Below are 18865 nucleotides of genomic sequence, written 5' to 3' on the forward strand. Positions count from 1 at the left end.
ATTTACAAATATATATGCAAAAAATTAAATTATAAAAAAATTTTACATCAGTCGTCTGGGATAAAAATCTGTAAAAATTTTGAAGACATTTTATCTTCTGAATGATAAATTATCGACATGAACGGTTAGGAATCTTTTATATCGAATGATATTTGAATTCAAATGGTAAATACATTGATGGTTGGTAATATAATTTTGCTATTTCATCAATTATTACTATAAATTAGTAAAATAAATGTTTTTAACATATCACAAATTTTTCTCTTGTTATAATTGTTGATAATTTATTTTTAATAAATAAATTTTTTATTAAAAATTTATAGTTTTATTGACAAAATTAAAAATTAGATAACAATTATTGTTATAATTTGTTATAATTTTTTAAAAAATTTATTTATTAACTATAATAAATTGTAAATTATAAAATATTGATTGAGACCTCTATCGGGGACGTCAGAAAGCATGTTGGTAAATAAACAGATAATGACAGCTGCAGACGCCAAACAGTAACCATAATAAACAGCTGTCAGAAAACATAATGCATTTTTTTATTCAATTTATTAGGTTTTAAATGTAATTTATCTTTGTATAATAAATGAAAGTGAATTAATTTTTTGTTTAAAGTTTATTTAAATTGTGACCTAATTTATAAAAATGAAGTTATTTTCCTTAAAACCTACCTTAATTTGTAAAAATGCGTTACAGAATAATTAATTAATAAAATAAGAAAACATAACGGATAATGTACTTTAAGCGCAAGGTATTGTAAAAATAATTACTGTAATTTTATTAAATGTTACTTCACTGTAAGAAAATAATAAAAAGATTTATGTTAAAAACAAAAATTTTTTCCTTCTTTCCAACTATACTTAGCCTTAATATCTTGACTCGAAAAAAAATTACTTTAGCTTTAAATTAGTTTCTGTTTGCGCATTTTTCATTGCTGGTCTTTTTGGGAGTATGTGGGACTCCCGTACCTTATATTTACATAAACTATAGTTAATATAAAGTAGCAATAATTTGGTGCTTTTTTAAAATTCTCTAATTATAGCCAGGCAAAGGTCGAAGTGAAAAAATGGAAACGAGGCCAATTGTTGGTAACAGTGACGGGGAACGAGTTAGTGATGAAGATCCTACAGCTGATGGATTATTGAGACAAAATTATGAATTACGACATCGACTTGAAGAAGAAACGGCAAGCTATAAAAGACGACTTGATACCTATCGACAAGCACAACAACATCAGGCAGCTCTTGTATCACGTTTACAAGCAAAAGCAAGTTTTCATTACAGAAATAAATTTTTTTTTCCTATTAGAAAACAGTTTAGAAACTAAATTTGCCACTTGGCTTTATCATTAAAAATTTTTAATTGTAGGTTCTTCAATATAAACAAAGATGTTCTGAATTAGAAAGTCAAATGGTAGAGTCACTTCCTGCGGAAATAGTAAGAGTTCCCTCTTCTTCAGCAAGAGGAAATTCAGCTTTAGACGCAGCGCAACAAACATTGAGGGAATTACGAGAAGAGCAGATACATGATTTAGAAACTGCTTTAAAAAAATTATCCGAAGAAAGAAGAAGGTTTTGTTTTATTTAATTTAACTTCATTTTGTAATGGAAAAACAAAAATGAGTTTTTTCTATAATTTTAGGTGCGACAAACTTTTGCAATTAAACACATCTTTAAAGGATCAATTAGAAGAATCCCATCAAACAAATGAGACCCTAACTAATGATCTTCAAAAATTAAGCAACGAATGGGATTCAATGAGAGAGGAATTATTAATTAAAGAAGATGAATGGAAAGAGGAAGAACTTGCATTCAATGAATATTATACATCAGAACACAATAGATTATTAAATTTATGGAGGAATGTCGTCTCTGTAAAACGTCTATTTTCCGATGTTAAATCATCAACTGAAAGAGATTTGTCCAAGTTACGAAATGAAATTAGCATTGCTTCTAATTACATGGTCTCTGCTTGTACCAGCACAAAATTTGCCGTGAAAATGCAAATGGCAGCAGCTCAACCAGTTGTCAGTATTAATTTTATTTAGTATATATTAAAGGATATAATTTACATTTATAATAATAAAACAAAAATTCCCACTAGATACCCCAATCATTTCAACAAATTCAAAGTGCATCCGATTTAAAAGCAGAAATAGCTTCAATAAAACAACAATTCGATTTGGCTCAAGGTGAAATTCGAATGAAAGATGAAAGAATTCATCAATTGTTAAAAGAGGTTCAATCATTGGTGAGATAACATTTTTTGTTAGTTTCATAATATATATGAAAATAAATAAAAATTTCCAATTTATTTTTCATAAATTAAATATTAGGATGAAAGATGTGGAGAGGCAGAATCAGGTGTCACGCAAGCAATAAAAATGCAGGAAGACATTGAAATTTTACAAACTGCCTTGAAAGATATTGCACACGCTGTAATTCAAGACGCGGAATCACGAAATGCAGAAAGTAATCAGCCACCACCTCATATTCATTTATCGCCTTCAATTTCTATACCTCAAAAATCGCCAAAACGTGGAGCAAGAAGTGCCACTACACCTGCATTTGCTGAAAGCACTATCAGCGCTGTTCAAGCTGCTTTACACAAATACCAATTGTCCATTCATGAACTTCAGGTATTTAACAAAATATTGTTGAAAAATAATACATATTACAAAAAATTGATTTTTTTTTATTAGGTAAAATTACAAACAAATAAAGAACAATTGTCATTGACACGAAAGCAATGTGAAAACGCTGAAGAAACGACACAACAATTGGAAGGTAAAATTACAGAAATAATGTCTCAACTTGATGCAAGTAGATCTCAATGTTTGCAATTAAATCAAGAGAAGGATATATTGCAAAAAAATTTAGATTCAATTCGATCGGAGAAAAATTCTCTCGATCGAAATAGAGTCGAAATCACAAATATGGTATGAATTTGATGAATTCTAATAATGAAATTACTAAAATATTTAAAATAGTAATAAATCTTATTTTATTCCAGTTGGAAACATTAAACTCTGATTATGAAAAATTACAAAAATCACATAACAAATTACAAAAGTTGTGCGAGAATCTTGAGGATGAAAAAATGTATCTTCAAGATGAACTCGGAAGAGTTCTTAAAGAAGCTGAACTCAGGTAGAATTAAATTATTTATATTTTCGTATTTAACATTTAAAACAATTTTTTTTCATCAATCAGGGAACAAACACTACGATTAGAAGAAGAACGATGCAGTAAAATGAGAGAAGAAATTTTAACTCTCAGAGAAGAATTGAGTAGAACGTCACTTGATAGAGATATGCTAGAACAACAGAAACTAGAAACAGACAGTTTGATTTCACAAATTGAAAAGAGTAAAGGTATAAAATTTTATTTGGTAATCTTCATAGAGTAATCTTTATAAAAAATAATTTTAATTTCTAAAATTCAGGTGACGTAGAATTGGAATTGGAACAAATTCTTTTGGAGAAATCAGATATTCAAGAAATGTTGGCAAAAATGGAATCGATTTGTGTTAATCATGAAGAAGATAAAGCAAGGCTTCAAGATGAAATTAAAAAGGTTTACTGTTAATTACTTTTCAGGCAAATAATAATAAAACTGATAAAGTAATGTTTAACATTTTTTTTCAACAGTTGAATGAAGATAAAGAAAAAATAGCAAGTCAATGTACAGATCAACAAGGTGACTTATCATCCTTGAAGAAGGAATTATTACAAGCCGAGCAAAATCGTTTGGATTTGGAATCTGAGAAAGTTTCTTTACACGAAAAGATCAAAGTTTTAGAAATCGAGAAAGAAAAAGTAGAAATTGAATTAGGGCAAGTATCGCGAGAACGTAGCGATTTAAGTAATCAATTATCAATTTTAGCCAGAAAGAAAGAAACCCTAAACGAAGAATTGATGAGACTAAGACAACGATTAGAACAAGCAAATGAAATGAATGCAAGAATAAATAGAAATCTTGAAGATCTTGTCAAAGACAATGAGGAAAAACAGGTATTTTCTTAAACTTAATCTAATTTAACAAAGTTTTTTCTATTTTTTATATTTACAGGTAATTTTGGAAGCAAGTGAAAAGGAACTTCAAAGATTACAAGAACAATTAGCTTCAGTTCGTAGTGAGAAAGAAACATTGGAAGGTGTTCTATTTGACACACAAAGTAATCTTGAAATGACACACGTTAAAAAAACTCAATTAGAAAAAGATCAACAAGATTTATTAATAAAACAAGAAAGTCTTAAAGGACAAATTATTCGCTTAACGAAAGAATTGGAAAATAGTGAAAAACGTGCCCAGGATATGAAATATACTCTAACTCAACAGAGTGAAAATCAAGAAGCTGAATTTCAACAAATTATTTTAAATCTAAAGAAACAAAGTGAAGACAGTATTAAAAAATTAAATGAAGATAAGGTGAAAAAATTACGAAAAATGAATTCAAATTTTTAATTGCTTTCATCAATATTGTATTTTATTTCCACTTTTTCAGGAACAAATTAGAATGTCACTGGAGAAACGTCTACAACAAAATTTATCACAATTAAGTGGCGAGAAAGATAGTGAAATTGCACAATTAGAAAAAAATGTACAAGATTTGCAAATGCACGTTGAAACTGTTTGTCAACAACATGAGGAAGTTCTTCTTAGAGCAGAAAATGATAAACAGCAAGCTTTACTTATTGGTACAATTTTCGTATTAAATAAAAACTCATAATTTTCTTTAATAGAAAATTTTTATACATTAATTTTTTATTTTTATAGCTCATCACGATCAGCAGGCATTAGTAGAAAAACTCGAAGGAGTTTATAGAGAATTAGAAGAGGAAAAAGGAAATTTAGATCGACTTCGAAGAGAAGCATCAACACGTGCTGATCAAGATCGCATCAATTTAAATCAATTGCGTGACGAATTCAATCGATTGAAAACACGATTGGAGGAAACAAAATTAAAGAGTGATGAAGAAAAAATCAAATTAGAACTGAAAATGGAAGAAGCTCTTAAAGAAAAGGAATCGACACAAAGAGAAGTTGAGGAATTACAAGTTCAACTTCACATGGCTGAAGATAAAGTCGATAGTTTACAAAATCAACTTCATGAAAATGATAGAAAACTCAAAGAGGGTATTTTTTATTTATGTAGAATTATTAATTTGTTTGTTTTTACAACTCTAATATTAAATAAACTTTCTTCTTAATTCTCACAGCTGAAAATACAATTGAATCATGTCGTAAAGAATTAGTCGACATTCGCCGACAATTAACGGATTCGAATTTCGAGAAAGATAAATACAGTAGTACCAATAAGGAATTAAGGGAATATGTAAAGAGAATCGAAAGTGAGAAACGGGAACAGAATCGAGCATTAGAGGAAGCTCATCAAAAAATTGCAGGTAATGCAAAAAAATTATTACATCCATTAATGTTAAAATTATTTTAAAGGAAATAAAAACAAAATTTTGTTATGAATTTTAGCTTTAGAAGACATGAAAACGACACTTGATGCCGAAAGAACTCGTCTTCAAGCAAATATTCGAGACATGGAACGAGAAATCACACAATTGCAACAGCAACTTCGTTTCACTCAAGATGAATTACAAAAATCGCATGCGATGAATTCAACAGCTCAAAATGAAGAGAAAGAACTTCAAGGACGTCTAGCTAATGAAATTGAAGAAAGAGAGCGACTACAACTTCAACTTCATCAAGTTAAAAAGCAGGTAATTCAGAAGAAGCAAACTTTGTAAAAATTCAAAATTAAATTCCTACTGTTTCTAGAATGATACATCTTTGGTTTCTTAATTCATTAATTTCATTTCAGGTTGTAGACTTAGACAATAGTCTCGAAAATACAAGACAAGAATTCGCAAAATTACGAGCACGAGCTGATGAAGATGATGAAAGATGGCGTGGAAGAGAACAAGAATTACTGATAAGACTAGAAGATAGCAGATGTCGAGAAAGAAAACTAGAGGATCAGAAACACAATTTGGAAGTTTGTCTTGCCGATGCATCTCAACAAATTCAGGAGCTTAAAGTAAATAAAAAAAAATACTTCCCCCATGAAGCAGGAAAAAATTGAGTCTTTAAACTCTTTTTTTTACCAATTAATAATTTCTTTTAGGCACGTTTGGGTGGCTCGGAAGGAAGAGTTCGAGCTTTAGATGCCCAATTAGCTCAATTGGAAGTTTTAAAAAAAGAAGTCGAACAAAAATTAAGTAGCGTGGGCACGACTCTTCGTCGCATTGCTGGAATTCAATTAGATGGAAGTGTCAATATGCCATTTAAAATCACGAGTCCTTCCCGAAGATGGAGTCCAGTTCGCAGTACGTTAATTATTTATCGATTAACTAGGAAAAATAAAATTGAAAATAAATCATTTCATTATTTTTAGTGCAAGATCATGGAAATGCTGGTCGTGATATTGTTTTTGATGTTGATCCAGAAGTAGTAAGAAAAGGTGTTAGATCTCTGATGCAACAAGTTGCACAAATCGAAAGAGAAAGGGTAAATGTTATCCAGTTTTGTATTGTTTCTTTAAATAACTTAATCATAACCTTGTTAGAAATTTATTTTATTTTAACTTTAGGACGACTACTTTACTGAAATAGAAAATATGAAAAAACAACTAATGGAAGCTGGTGATAATTCTAATAAAACAGATTTAAAACTTAATACTTTACTCATGAATATAAGAACAATCCAGGAAGACAAGAATGTTCTTGAATCGAAACTCTCTCAAAAAGATGCTGTTTGCCAGGCGCAGATGGAAGCTTTGCAGCATAAAACATCAGAAGTGGAACACTTAAGAGAAAGAGTTACCACTTTGGAATTAACAGTTAGCAGTGAAACTGAAGAGAAATCTCAATACGAAGTAAAATTTTATTACTATCTGTAGAAAAGGTTTTTACTATCTTAAAAAAATGGACATTTTAATATCTAAATTTATGTACAGGATAAAATGGAAAAATTAAAACAGCTTGCGAATAAATTAGAAATTGAAAAGAGAAGTTTACAAGATGAACTTGGCAAAACAGAAGCAAGAACAACAAAATTAGAACTTCAACGTATGTCTCTTGAGGGAGATCTTCAAAGATTGCAAATGATCCTTCAAGAAAAAGAAGCTCATATTCAGGTAAAATTGTAATAATTCATGCAATAATTTCAAATTTTACAATTAAATTAATTGCCAGCTTTTTTTCTAGAAACTTCAAGATCGTTCTGATACACAAACAAGAACAATGACAACTTTAGAAGAACGTTGCGGTTCTTTAAATTCAACTATAGAGCAATTGAATCAAACACTTCAAAGATCATCAAATACAGAAAGTGATCTAAGAAATGAAATTAGTTCCCTGCAAAGAAATCTAATGGAAATCACTGTAGCCTCACAAAGCAATAACGATAAACTTAAACAGGTATGTTTTTTTACATCTTAAAATAAATTATAGGGGAGAATGAGGAGTTGTGCATCGGCTTTTTTTGAAGTACGAATAAAATTCACTTGTACTTCACTTGTACATCATCGTACTTCATTCGTACTTCATTCGTACTTCACTCGTACTTCACTCGTACTTCATTCGTACTTCACTCGTACTTCACTTGTACTTCACTTGTACTTCATTCGTACTTCATCGTACTTCACTCGTACTTCACTTGTACTTCATCGTACTTCATTCGTACTTCATCGTACTTCACTCGTACTTCACTCGTACTTCATCGTACTTCATTCGTACTTCACTCGTACTTCACTCGTACTTCATTCGTACTTCATCGTACTTCATCGTACTTCATCGTACTTCATCGTACTTCATCGTACTTCACTCGTACTTCACTCGTACTTCATCGTACTTCACTCGTACTTCACTTGTTCTTCACTCGTACTTCATTCGTACTTCATTCGTACTTCATCGTACTTCATCGTACTTCATCGTACTTCACTCGTACTTCACTTGTACTTCATCGTACTTCATTCGTACTTCATCGTACTTCATTCGTACTTCACTCGTACTTCACTCGTACTTCACTCGTACTTCATCGTACTTCACTTGTACTTCACTCGTACTTCATTCGTACTTCACTTCTACTTCACTCGTACTTCACTCGTACTTCACTCGTACTTCACTCGTACTTCACTCGTACTTCACTCGTACTTTACTCGTACTTTACTCGTACTTTACTCGTACTTTACTCGTACTTCATTCGTACTTCACTAGTACTTCACTCGTACTTCATTCGTACTTCATCGCACTTTATTCGTACTTCACTTGTACATCATCCTACTTCACTCGTACTTCATTCGTACTTCATTCGTACTTCATTCGTACTTCACTCGTACTTCATTCGTACTTCACTTGCACTTCATTCGTACTTCACTCATACTTCACTTGTACTTCATTTGTACTTCATCGTACATCACTCGTACTTCACTTGTACTTCATTCGTACTTCACTCGTACTTCACTTGTACTTCAGTTGTACTTCACTCGTACTTCATTCGTACTTCATTCGTACTTCATTCGTACTTCACTCGTACTTCACTTGTACTTCACTCGTACTTCACTTGTACTTCACTCGTACTTCACTTGTACTTCATTCGTACTTCATCGTACTTCACTCGTACTTCACTTGTACTTCATCGTACTTCATTCGTACTTCATCGTACTTCATTCGTACTTCACTCGTACTTCACTCGTACTTCATTCGTACTTCATCGTACTTCATCGTACTTCATCGTACTTCATCGTACTTCACTCGTACTTCACTCGTACTTCATCGTACTTCACTCGTACTTCACTTGTTCTTCACTCGTACTTCATTCGTACTTCATTCGTACTTCATCGTACTTCATCGTACTTCATCGTACTTCACTCGTACTTCACTTGTACTTCATCGTACTTCATTCGTACTTCATCGTACTTCATTCGTACTTCACTCGTACTTCACTCGTACTTCACTCGTACTTCATCGTACTTCACTTGTACTTCACTCGTACTTCATTCGTACTTCACTTCTACTTCACTCGTACTTCACTCGTACTTCACTCGTACTTCACTCGTACTTCACTCGTACTTCACTCGTACTTCACTCGTACTTTACTCGTACTTTACTCGTACTTTACTCGTACTTCATTCGTACTTCACTAGTACTTCACTCGTACTTCATTCGTACTTCATCGCACTTTATTCGTACTTCACTTGTACATCATCCTACTTCACTCGTACTTCATTCGTACTTCATTCGTACTTCATTCGTACTTCACTCGTACTTCATTCGTACTTCACTTGCACTTCATTCGTACTTCACTCATACTTCACTTGTACTTCATTTGTACTTCATCGTACATCACTCGTACTTCACTTGTACTTCATTCGTACTTCACTCGTACTTCACTTGTACTTCATCGTACTTCACTTGTACTTCAGTTGTACTTCACTCGTACTTCATTCGTACTTCATTCGTACTTCATTCGTACTTCACTCGTACTTCACTTGTACTTCACTCGTACTTCACTTGTACTTCACTCGTACTTCACTTGTACTTCATTCGTACTTCATCGTACTTCACTCGTACTTCACTTGTACTTCATCGTACTTCATTCGTACTTCATCGTACTTCATTCGTACTTCACTCGTACTTCACTAGTACTTCACTCGTACTTCATTCGTACTTCATCGCACTTTATTCGTACTTCACTTGTACATCATCCTACTTCACTCGTACTTCATTCGTACTTCATTCGTACTTCATTCGTACTTTACTCGTACTTCACTTGTACTTCATCGTACTTCATTCGTACTTCACTCGTACTTCATTCGTACTTCATCGTACTTCACTCGTACTTCACTCGTACTTCATCGTACTTCATTCGTACTTCACTAGTACTTCACTAGTACTTCATTCGTACTTCACTCGTACATCACTTGTACTTCACCCGTACTTCACTCGTACTTCATTCGTACTTCATCGCACTTTATTCGTACTTCACTTGTACATCATCCTACTTCACTCGTACTTCATTCGTACTTCATTCGTACTTCATTCGTACTTCATTCGTACTTTATTCGTACTTCATTCGTACTTCACTCGTACTTCACTTGTACTTCATCGTACTTCATTCGTACTTCATCGTACTTCACTCGTACTTCATTCGTACTTCACTCGTACTTCATCGTACTTCATTCGTACTTCACTAGTACTTCACTCTACTTCATTCGTACTTCACTCGTACATCACTTGTACTTCACCCGTACTTCATCGTACTTCACTTGTACATCACTCGTACTTCATTCGTACTTCACTCGTACTTCATCGTACTTCACGCGTACTTCATTCGTACTTCACTCGTACTTCACTCATACTTCATCGTACTTCACTTGTACTTCACTCGTACTTCATCGTACTTCACTTGTACTTCACTCGTACTTCATTCGTAATTCATTCATACTTCATCGTACTTCACTCGTACTTCATAGTACTTCACTCGTACTTCACTTGTACTTCATCGTACTTCATTCGTACTTCATCGTACTTCATCGTACTTCACTCGTACTTCACTTGTACTTCACTTGTACTTCATCGTACTTCATTCGTACTTCATCGTACTTCATTCGTACTTCACTCGTACTTCACTCGTACTTCATCGTACTTCATCGTACTTCACTTGTACTTCACTCGTACTTCATTCGTACTTCACTTCTACTTCACTCATACTTCACTTGTACTTCACTCGTACTTCATTCGTACTTCATTCGTACTTCATTCGTACTTCATTCGTACTTCACTCGTACTTCACTTGTACTTCATTCGTACTTCATCGTACTTCACTCGTACTTCACTTGTACTTCATCGTACTTCATTCGTACTTCATCGTACTTTATTCGTACTTCACTCGTACTTCACTAGTACTTCACTCGTACTTCATTCGTACTTCATCGCACTTTATTCGTACTTCACTTGTACATCATCCTACTTTACTCGTACTTCATTCGTACTTCATTCGTACTTCACTCGTACTTCACTTGTACTTCATCGTACTTCATTCGTACTTCATCGTACTTTACTCGTACTTCATTCGTACTTCATCGTACTTCATTCGTACTTCACTCGTACTTCATCGTACTTCATTCGTACTTCACTAGTACTTCACTCTACTTCATTCGTACTTCACTCGTACATCACTTGTACTTCACCCGTACTTCACTCGTACTTCATTCGTACTTCATCGCACTTTATTCGTACTTCACTTGTACATCATCCTACTTCACTCGTACTTCATTCGTACTTCATTCGTACTTCATTCGTACTTTATTCGTACTTCATTCGTACTTCACTCGTACTTCACTTGTACTTCATCGTACTTCATTCGTACTTCATCGTACTTCACTCGTACTTCATTCGTACTTCATCGTACTTCACTCCTACTTCATTCGTACTTCATTCGTACTTCACTAGTACTTCACTCTACTTCATTCGTACTTCACTCGTACATCACTTGTACTTCACCCGTACTTCATCGTACTTCACTTGTACATCACTCGTACTTCATTCGTACTTCACTCGTACTTCATCGTACTTCATTCGTACTTCACTAGTACTTCACTCTACTTCATTCGTACTTCACTCGTACATCACTTGTACTTCACCCGTACTTCATCGTACTTCACTTGTACATCACTCGTACTTCATTCGTACTTCACTCGTACTTCATCGTACTTCACTCGTACTTCATTCGTACTTCACTCGTACTTCATCGTACTTCATTCGTACTTCACTAGTACTTCACTCTACTTCATTCGTACTTCACTCGTACATCACTCGTACTTCACTAGTACTTCATCGTACTTCATTCGTACTTCATCGTACTTCACTCGTACTTCATTCGTACTTCATCGTACTTCACTCGTACTTCATTCGTACTTCACTCGTACTTCATCGTACTTCATTCGTACTTCACTAGTACTTCACTCTACTTCATTCCTACTTCACTCGTACATCACTTGTACTTCACCCGTACTTCATCGTACTTCATCGTACTTCACTTGTACATCACTCGTACTTCATTCGTACTTCACTCGTACTTCATCGTACTTCACTTGTACTTCACTTGTTCTTCACTCGTACTTCATTCGTACTTCATTCGTACTTTACTCGTACTTCACTTGTACTTCATCGTACTTCATTCGTACTTCATTCGTACTTCACTCGTACTTCATCGTACTTCATCGTACTTCATTCGTACTTCACTAGTACTTCACTCGTACTTCATCGTACTTCACTTGTACTTCACTCGTACTTCATTCGTAATTCATTCATACTTCATCGTACTTCACTCGTACTTCATCGTACTTCACTCGTACTTCACTTGTACTTCATCGTACTTCATTCGTACTTCATCGTACTTCATCGTACTTCACTCGTACTTCACTTGTACTTCATCGTACTTCATCGTACTTCATTCGTACTTCACTCGTACTTCACTCGTACTTCACTTGTACTTCATCGAACTTCACTTGTACTTCACTCGTACTTCATTCGTACTTCATTTGTACTTCACTCGTACGTCACTCATACTTCATCGTAATTCACTTGTACTTCATTTGTACTTCACTCGTACGTCACTCATACTTCATCGTAATTCACTTGTAATTCATCGTACTTCATTCGTACTTCATCGTACTTCATCGTACTTCATCGTACATCACTTGTACTTCACTCGTACTTCATTCGTACTTCATTTGTACTTCACTCGTACGTCACTCATACTTCATCGTACTTCACTTGTACTTCATCGTACTTCATTCGTACTTCATCGTACTTCATCGTATTTCACTCGTACTTCACTCGTACTTCATTCGTACTAAATCGTACTTCACTCGTACTTCACTCGTACTTTATCGTACTTCACTCGTACTTCACTCGTATTTCATTCGTACTTCATTCGTAATTCACTCGTACTTCACTTGTACTTTACTCGTACTTCACTCGTACTTCATCGTACTTCACTAGTACTTCACTCGTACTTCATTCGTACTTCACTCGTACTTCATCGTACTTCACTTGTACTTTACTTGTTCTTCATTCGTACTTCATTCGTACTTCACTCGTACTTCACTTGTACTTCATCGTACTTTATTCGTACTTCATTCGTTCTTCATTCGTACTTCATCGTACTTCACTTGTACTTCATTCGTACTTCATCGTACTTCACTCGTACTTCACTTGTACTTCATCGTACTTCATTCGTACTTTATCGTACTTCACTTGTACATCATCGTACTTCATTCGTACTTCACTCGTACTTCACTCGTACTTCATTCGTACTTCACTTCTACTTCACTCGTACTTCACTCTTACATCACTCGTACTTCACTCGTACTTCATCGTACTTCATCGTACTTCACTTGTACTTCACTCGTACTTCATTCGTACGTCACTTCTACTTCACTCGTACTTCACTCGTACATCACTCGTACTTCATCGCAATTATTCGTACTTCACTTGTACATCATCCTACTTCACTCGTACTTCATTCGTACTTCATTCGTACTTCACTCGTACTTCACTCGTACTTCATTCGTACTTCACTTACACTTCATTCGTACTTCACTTGTACTTCACTCGTACTTCATTTGTACTTCATTCGTACTTCATCGTACTTCACTCGTACTTCATCGTACTTCACTCGTACTTCACTTGTACTTCATCGTACTTCATTCGTACTTCATCGTACTTCACTCGTACTTCATCGTACTTCATCGTACTTCACTTGTACTTCACTCGTACTTCATTCGTACTTCATTCGTACTTCACTCGTACGTCACTCGTACTTCATCGTACTTCATTCGTACTTCATCGTACTTCACTCGTACTTCACTTGTACTTCATCGTACTTCATTCGTACTTCATCGTACTTCATTCGTACTTCACTTCTACTTCACTCGTACTTCACTCGTACTTCACTCGTACTTCATCGTACTTCACTCGTACTTCACTTGTACTTCATCGTACTTCATTCGTACTTCATCGTACTTCACTTGTACATCATCGTACTTCATTCGTACTTCACTCGTACATCACTCGTACTTCATCGCAATTATTCGTACTTCACTTGTACATCATCCTACTTCACTCGTACTTCATTCGTACTTCATTCGTACTTCACTCGTACTTCACTTGTACTTCATCGTACTTCATCGTACTTCACTTGTACTTCACTCGTACTTCATTCGTACTTCATTCGTACTTCACTCGTACGTCACTCGTACTTCATCGTACTTCATTCGTACTTCATCGTACTTCACTCGTACTTCATTCGTACTTCATCGCACTTTATTCGTACTTCACACGTACTTCACTCGTACTTCACTCGTACTTCACTCGTACTTCACTCGTACTTCATCGTACTTCACTCGTACTTCACTTGTACTTCATCGTACTTCATTCGTACTTCATCGTACTTCACTTGTACATCATCGTACTTCATTCGTACTTCACTCGTACTTCACTCGTACTTCATTCGTACTTCACTTCTACTTCACTCGTACTTCACTCGTACATCACTCGTACTTCACTCGTACTTCATCGTACTTCATCGTACTTCACTTGTACTTCACTCGTACTTCATTCGTACGTCACTTCTACTTCACTCGTACTTCACTCGTACATCACTCGTACTTCATCGCAATTATTCGTACTTCACTTGTACATCATCCTACTTCACTCGTACTTCATTCGTACTTCATTCGTACTTCACTCGTACTTCACTCGTACTTCATTCGTACTTCACTTGTACTTCACTCGTACTTCATTCGTACTTCATCGTACTTCACTCGTACTTCATCGTACTTCACTCGTACTTCACTTGTACTTCATCGTACTTCATTCGTACTTCATCGTACTTCACTCGTACTTCACTTGTACTTCATCGTACTTCATCGTACTTCACTTGTACTTCACTCGTACTTCATTCGTACTTCATTCGTACTTCACTCGTACGTCACTCGTACTTCATCGTACTTCATTCGTACTTCATCGTACTTCACTCGTACTTCATTCGTACTTCATCGCACTTTATTCGTACTTCACACGTACTTCACTCGTACTTCACTCGTACTTCACTCGTACTTCACTCGTACTTCATCGTACTTCACTTGTACATCATCCTACTTCACTCGTACTTCATTCGTACTTTATTCGTACTTCATTCGTACTTCACTCGTACTTCACTCGTACTTCACTTGTACTTCATTCGTACTTCATCGTACTTCACTCGTACTTCACTTGTACTTCATCGTACTTCACTCGTACTTTACTTGTACTTCATCGTACTTCATTCATACTTCATCGTACTTCATCGTACTTCACTTGTACTTCACTCGTACTTCACTCGTACTTCATCGAACTTCATTCGTACTTCACTCGTACTTCATTCGTACTTTATCGCACTTCATTCGTACGAGTGAAGTACGAGTGAAGTACAAGTGAAGTACGAATAAAGTACAAGTGAAGTACAAATAAAGTACGAGTGAAGTACGAATAAAGTACGAGTGAAGTACGAATAAAGTACGAGTGAAGTACGAATAAAGTACAAGTGAATTACGATGATGTACAAGTGAAGTACGATGAAGTACGATGAAGTACGATGAAGTACGATGAAGTACTGGTGAAGTACAAGTGATGTACGAGTGAAGTACGAATGAAGTACGAGTGAAGTACGAGTGAAGTACGATGAAGTACAAATGAAGTACAAGTGAAGTACGAGTGAAGTACGAATGAAGTACGAATGAAGAACGAATGAAGTAGGAATGAAGAACGAGTGAAGTACGAGTGAAGTACGAATGAAGTACAAGTGAAGTACGAATGAAGTACAAGTGAAGTACGAGTGAAGTAGAAGTGAAGTACGATGAAGTACGAGTGAAGTACGATGAAGTACGATGAAGTACGAATGAAGTACGAATGAAGTACGATGAAGTACGAATGAAGTACGATGAAGTACAAGTGAAGTACGAGTGAAGTACGATGAAGTACGATGAAGTACGATGAAGTACGAATGAAGTACGAGTGAAGTACGAGTGAAGTACGAATGAAGTACGATGAAGTACGAGTGAAGTACGAGTGAAGTACGATGAAGTACAAGTGAAGTACGATGAAGTACAAGTGAAGTACGAGTGAAGTACGAGTGAAGTACGAATGAAGTACGATGAAGTACGAGTGAAGTACGAGTGAAGTACGATGAAGTACAAGTGAAGTACGATGAAGTACAAGTGAAGTACGAGTGAAGTACGAATGAAGTACGAATGAAGTACGAGTGAAGTACGAGTGAAGTACGATGAAGTACAAGTGAAGTACGAGTGAAGTACGAGTGAAGTACGATGAAGTACGATGAAGTACGATGAAGTACGATGAAGTACGATGAAGTACGAGTGAAGTACGAGTGAAGTACGATGAAGTACAAGTGAAGTACGATGAAGTACGATGAAGTACGAATGAAGTACGAATGAAGTACGATGAAGTACGAATGAAGTACGATGAAGTACAAGTGAAGTACGAGTGAAGTACGATGAAGTACGATGAAGTACGATGAAGTACGAATGAAGTACGAGTGAAGTACGAGTGAAGTACGAATGAAGTACGATGAAGTACGAGTGAAGTACGAGTGAAGTACGATGAAGTACAAGTGAAGTACGATGAAGTACAAGTGAAGTACGAGTGAAGTACGAGTGAAGTACGAATGAAGTACGATGAAGTACGAGTGAAGTACGAGTGAAGTACGATGAAGTACAAGTGAAGTACGATGAAGTACAAGTGAAGTACGAGTGAAGTACGAATGAAGTACGAATGAAGTACGAGTGAAGTACAAGTGAAGTACGATGAAGTACAAGTGAAGTACGAGTGAAGTACGAGTGAAGTACGATGAAGTACGATGAAGTACGATGAAGTACGATGAAGTACGATGAAGTACGAGTGAAGTACGAGTGAAGTACGATGAAGTACAAGTGAAGTACGATGAAGTACAAGTGAAGTACGAGTGAAGTACGAGTGAAGTACGAATGAAGTACGATGAAGTACGAGTGAAGTACGAGTGAAGTACGATGAAGTACAAGTGAAGTACGATGAAGTACAAGTGAAGTACGAGTGAAGTACGAATGAAGTACGAATGAAGTACGAGTGAAGTACGAGTGAAGTACGATGAAGTACAAGTGAAGTACGAGTGAAGTACGAGTGAAGTACGATGAAGTACGATGAAGTACGATGAAGTACGATGAAGTACGATGAAGTACGATGAAGTACGATGAAGTACGATGAAGTACAAGTGAAGTACGAGTGAAGTACGATGAAGTACGATGAAGTACGAATGAAGTACGAATGAAGTACGAGTGAAGAACAAGTGAAGTACGAGTGAAGTACGAGTGAAGTACGATGAAGTACGATGAAGTACGATGAAGTACGATGAAGTACGATGAAGTACGATGAAGTACGATGAAGTACGAATGAAGTACGAGTGAAGAACAAGTGAAGTACGAGTGAAGTACGATGAAGTACGAGTGAAGTACGAGTGAAGTACGATGAAGTACGATGAAGTACGATGAAGTACGATGAAGTACGATGAAGTACGAATGAAGTACGAGTGAAGTACGAGTGAAGTACGAGTGAAGTACGAGTGAAGTACGAGTGAAGTACGAGTGAAGTAGAAGTGAAGTACGAATGAAGTACGAATGAAGTACGAGTGAAGTACGATGAAGTACGAGTGAAGTACGAGTGAAGTACGAGTGAAGTACGATGAAGTACGAATGAAGTACGATGAAGTACAAGTGAAGTACAAGTGATGTACGAGTGAAGTACGAATGAAGTACGAGTGAAGTACTAGTGAAGTACGAATGAAGTACGATGAAGTACGAATGAAGTACGATGAAGTGCGAGTGAAGTACGAGTGAAGTACGAATGAAGTACGAGTGAAGTACTAGTGAAGTACGAATGAAGTACGATGAAGTACGAATGAAGTACGATGAAGTACGATGAAGTACGATGAAGTACGATGAAGTACGAGTGAAGTACGAATGAAGTACGAGTGAAGTACTAGTGAAGTACGAATGAAGTACGATGAAGTACAAATGAAGTACGATGAAGTACGATGAAGTACGATGAAGTACGATGAAGTACGAGTGAAGTACGAATGAAGTACGAATGAAGTACGAGTGAAGTACGAGTGAAGTACGATGAAGTACGAATGAAGTACGATGAAGTACGATGAAGTACGATGAAGTACGAATGAAGTACGAATGAAGTACGAGTGAAGAACAAGTGAAGTACGAGTGAAGTACGATGAAGTACGAGTGAAGTACGAGTGAAGTACGATGAAGTACGATGAAGTACGATGAAGTACGAATGAAGTACGAGTGAAGTACGAGTGAAGTACGAGTGAAGTACGAGTGAAGTACGAGTGAAGTACGAGTGAAGTAGAAGTGAAGTACGAATGAAGTACGAATGAAGTACGAGTGAAGTACGATGAAGTACGAGTGAAGTACGAGTGAAGTACGAGTGAAGTACGATGAAGTACGAATGAAGTACGATGAAGTACGAGTGAAGTACGATGAAGTACGAATGAAGTACGATGAAGTACAAGTGATGTACGAGTGAAGTACGAATGAAGTACGAGTGAAGTACTAGTGAAGTACGAATGAAGTACGAGTGAAGTACGAATGAAGTACGAGTGAAGTACTAGTGAAGTACGAATGAAGTACGATGAAGTACGAATGAAGTACGATGAAGTACGAGTGAAGTACGAGTGAAGTACGAATGAAGTACGAGTGAAGTACGATGAAGTACGATGAAGTACGAATG

The 18865-nt window shown here is 35.7% G+C and overlaps 1 protein-coding gene across 2 annotated transcripts in view; it reads left to right on the plus strand.

Annotated features, from left to right (window-relative positions):
• Positions 1–18865, plus strand: part of LOC127278251 (rootletin) — a 38040-nt gene that overhangs the window by 10430 nt on the left and 8745 nt on the right. Inside the window, exons 1-22 of one of the 2 annotated variants that reach the window (XM_051299863.1) lie at positions 504–760; positions 1052–1276; positions 1378–1580; positions 1651–2035; positions 2113–2259; positions 2345–2647; positions 2711–2947; positions 3022–3158; positions 3222–3382; positions 3454–3584; positions 3659–4021; positions 4080–4439; positions 4516–4708; positions 4788–5147; positions 5231–5416; positions 5499–5743; positions 5845–6060; positions 6148–6349; positions 6418–6530; positions 6613–6897; positions 6979–7158; positions 7229–7441. In XM_051299863.1, the coding sequence (XP_051155820.1) occupies positions 743–760; positions 1052–1276; positions 1378–1580; positions 1651–2035; positions 2113–2259; positions 2345–2647; positions 2711–2947; positions 3022–3158; positions 3222–3382; positions 3454–3584; positions 3659–4021; positions 4080–4439; positions 4516–4708; positions 4788–5147; positions 5231–5416; positions 5499–5743; positions 5845–6060; positions 6148–6349; positions 6418–6530; positions 6613–6897; positions 6979–7158; positions 7229–7441 (4863 nt within the window). In that variant the 5' untranslated portion in view covers positions 504–742. Of the gene's footprint in view, positions 1–503; positions 761–1051; positions 1277–1377; positions 1581–1650; positions 2036–2112; positions 2260–2344; positions 2648–2710; positions 2948–3021; positions 3159–3221; positions 3383–3453; positions 3585–3658; positions 4022–4079; positions 4440–4515; positions 4709–4787; positions 5148–5230; positions 5417–5498; positions 5744–5844; positions 6061–6147; positions 6350–6417; positions 6531–6612; positions 6898–6978; positions 7159–7228; positions 7442–18865 lie in introns of those variants that run through there. The other variant, XM_051299862.1, reaches the window with a different exon arrangement.

This window comes from Leptopilina boulardi, unplaced genomic scaffold (assembly GCF_019393585.1).
Source record: "Leptopilina boulardi isolate dan_hultmark-lab unplaced genomic scaffold, ZJU_Lbou_2.1 LbouV2_202, whole genome shotgun sequence".
In the NCBI taxonomy this organism is placed as follows: Eukaryota; Metazoa; Arthropoda; class Insecta; order Hymenoptera; family Figitidae; genus Leptopilina; species Leptopilina boulardi.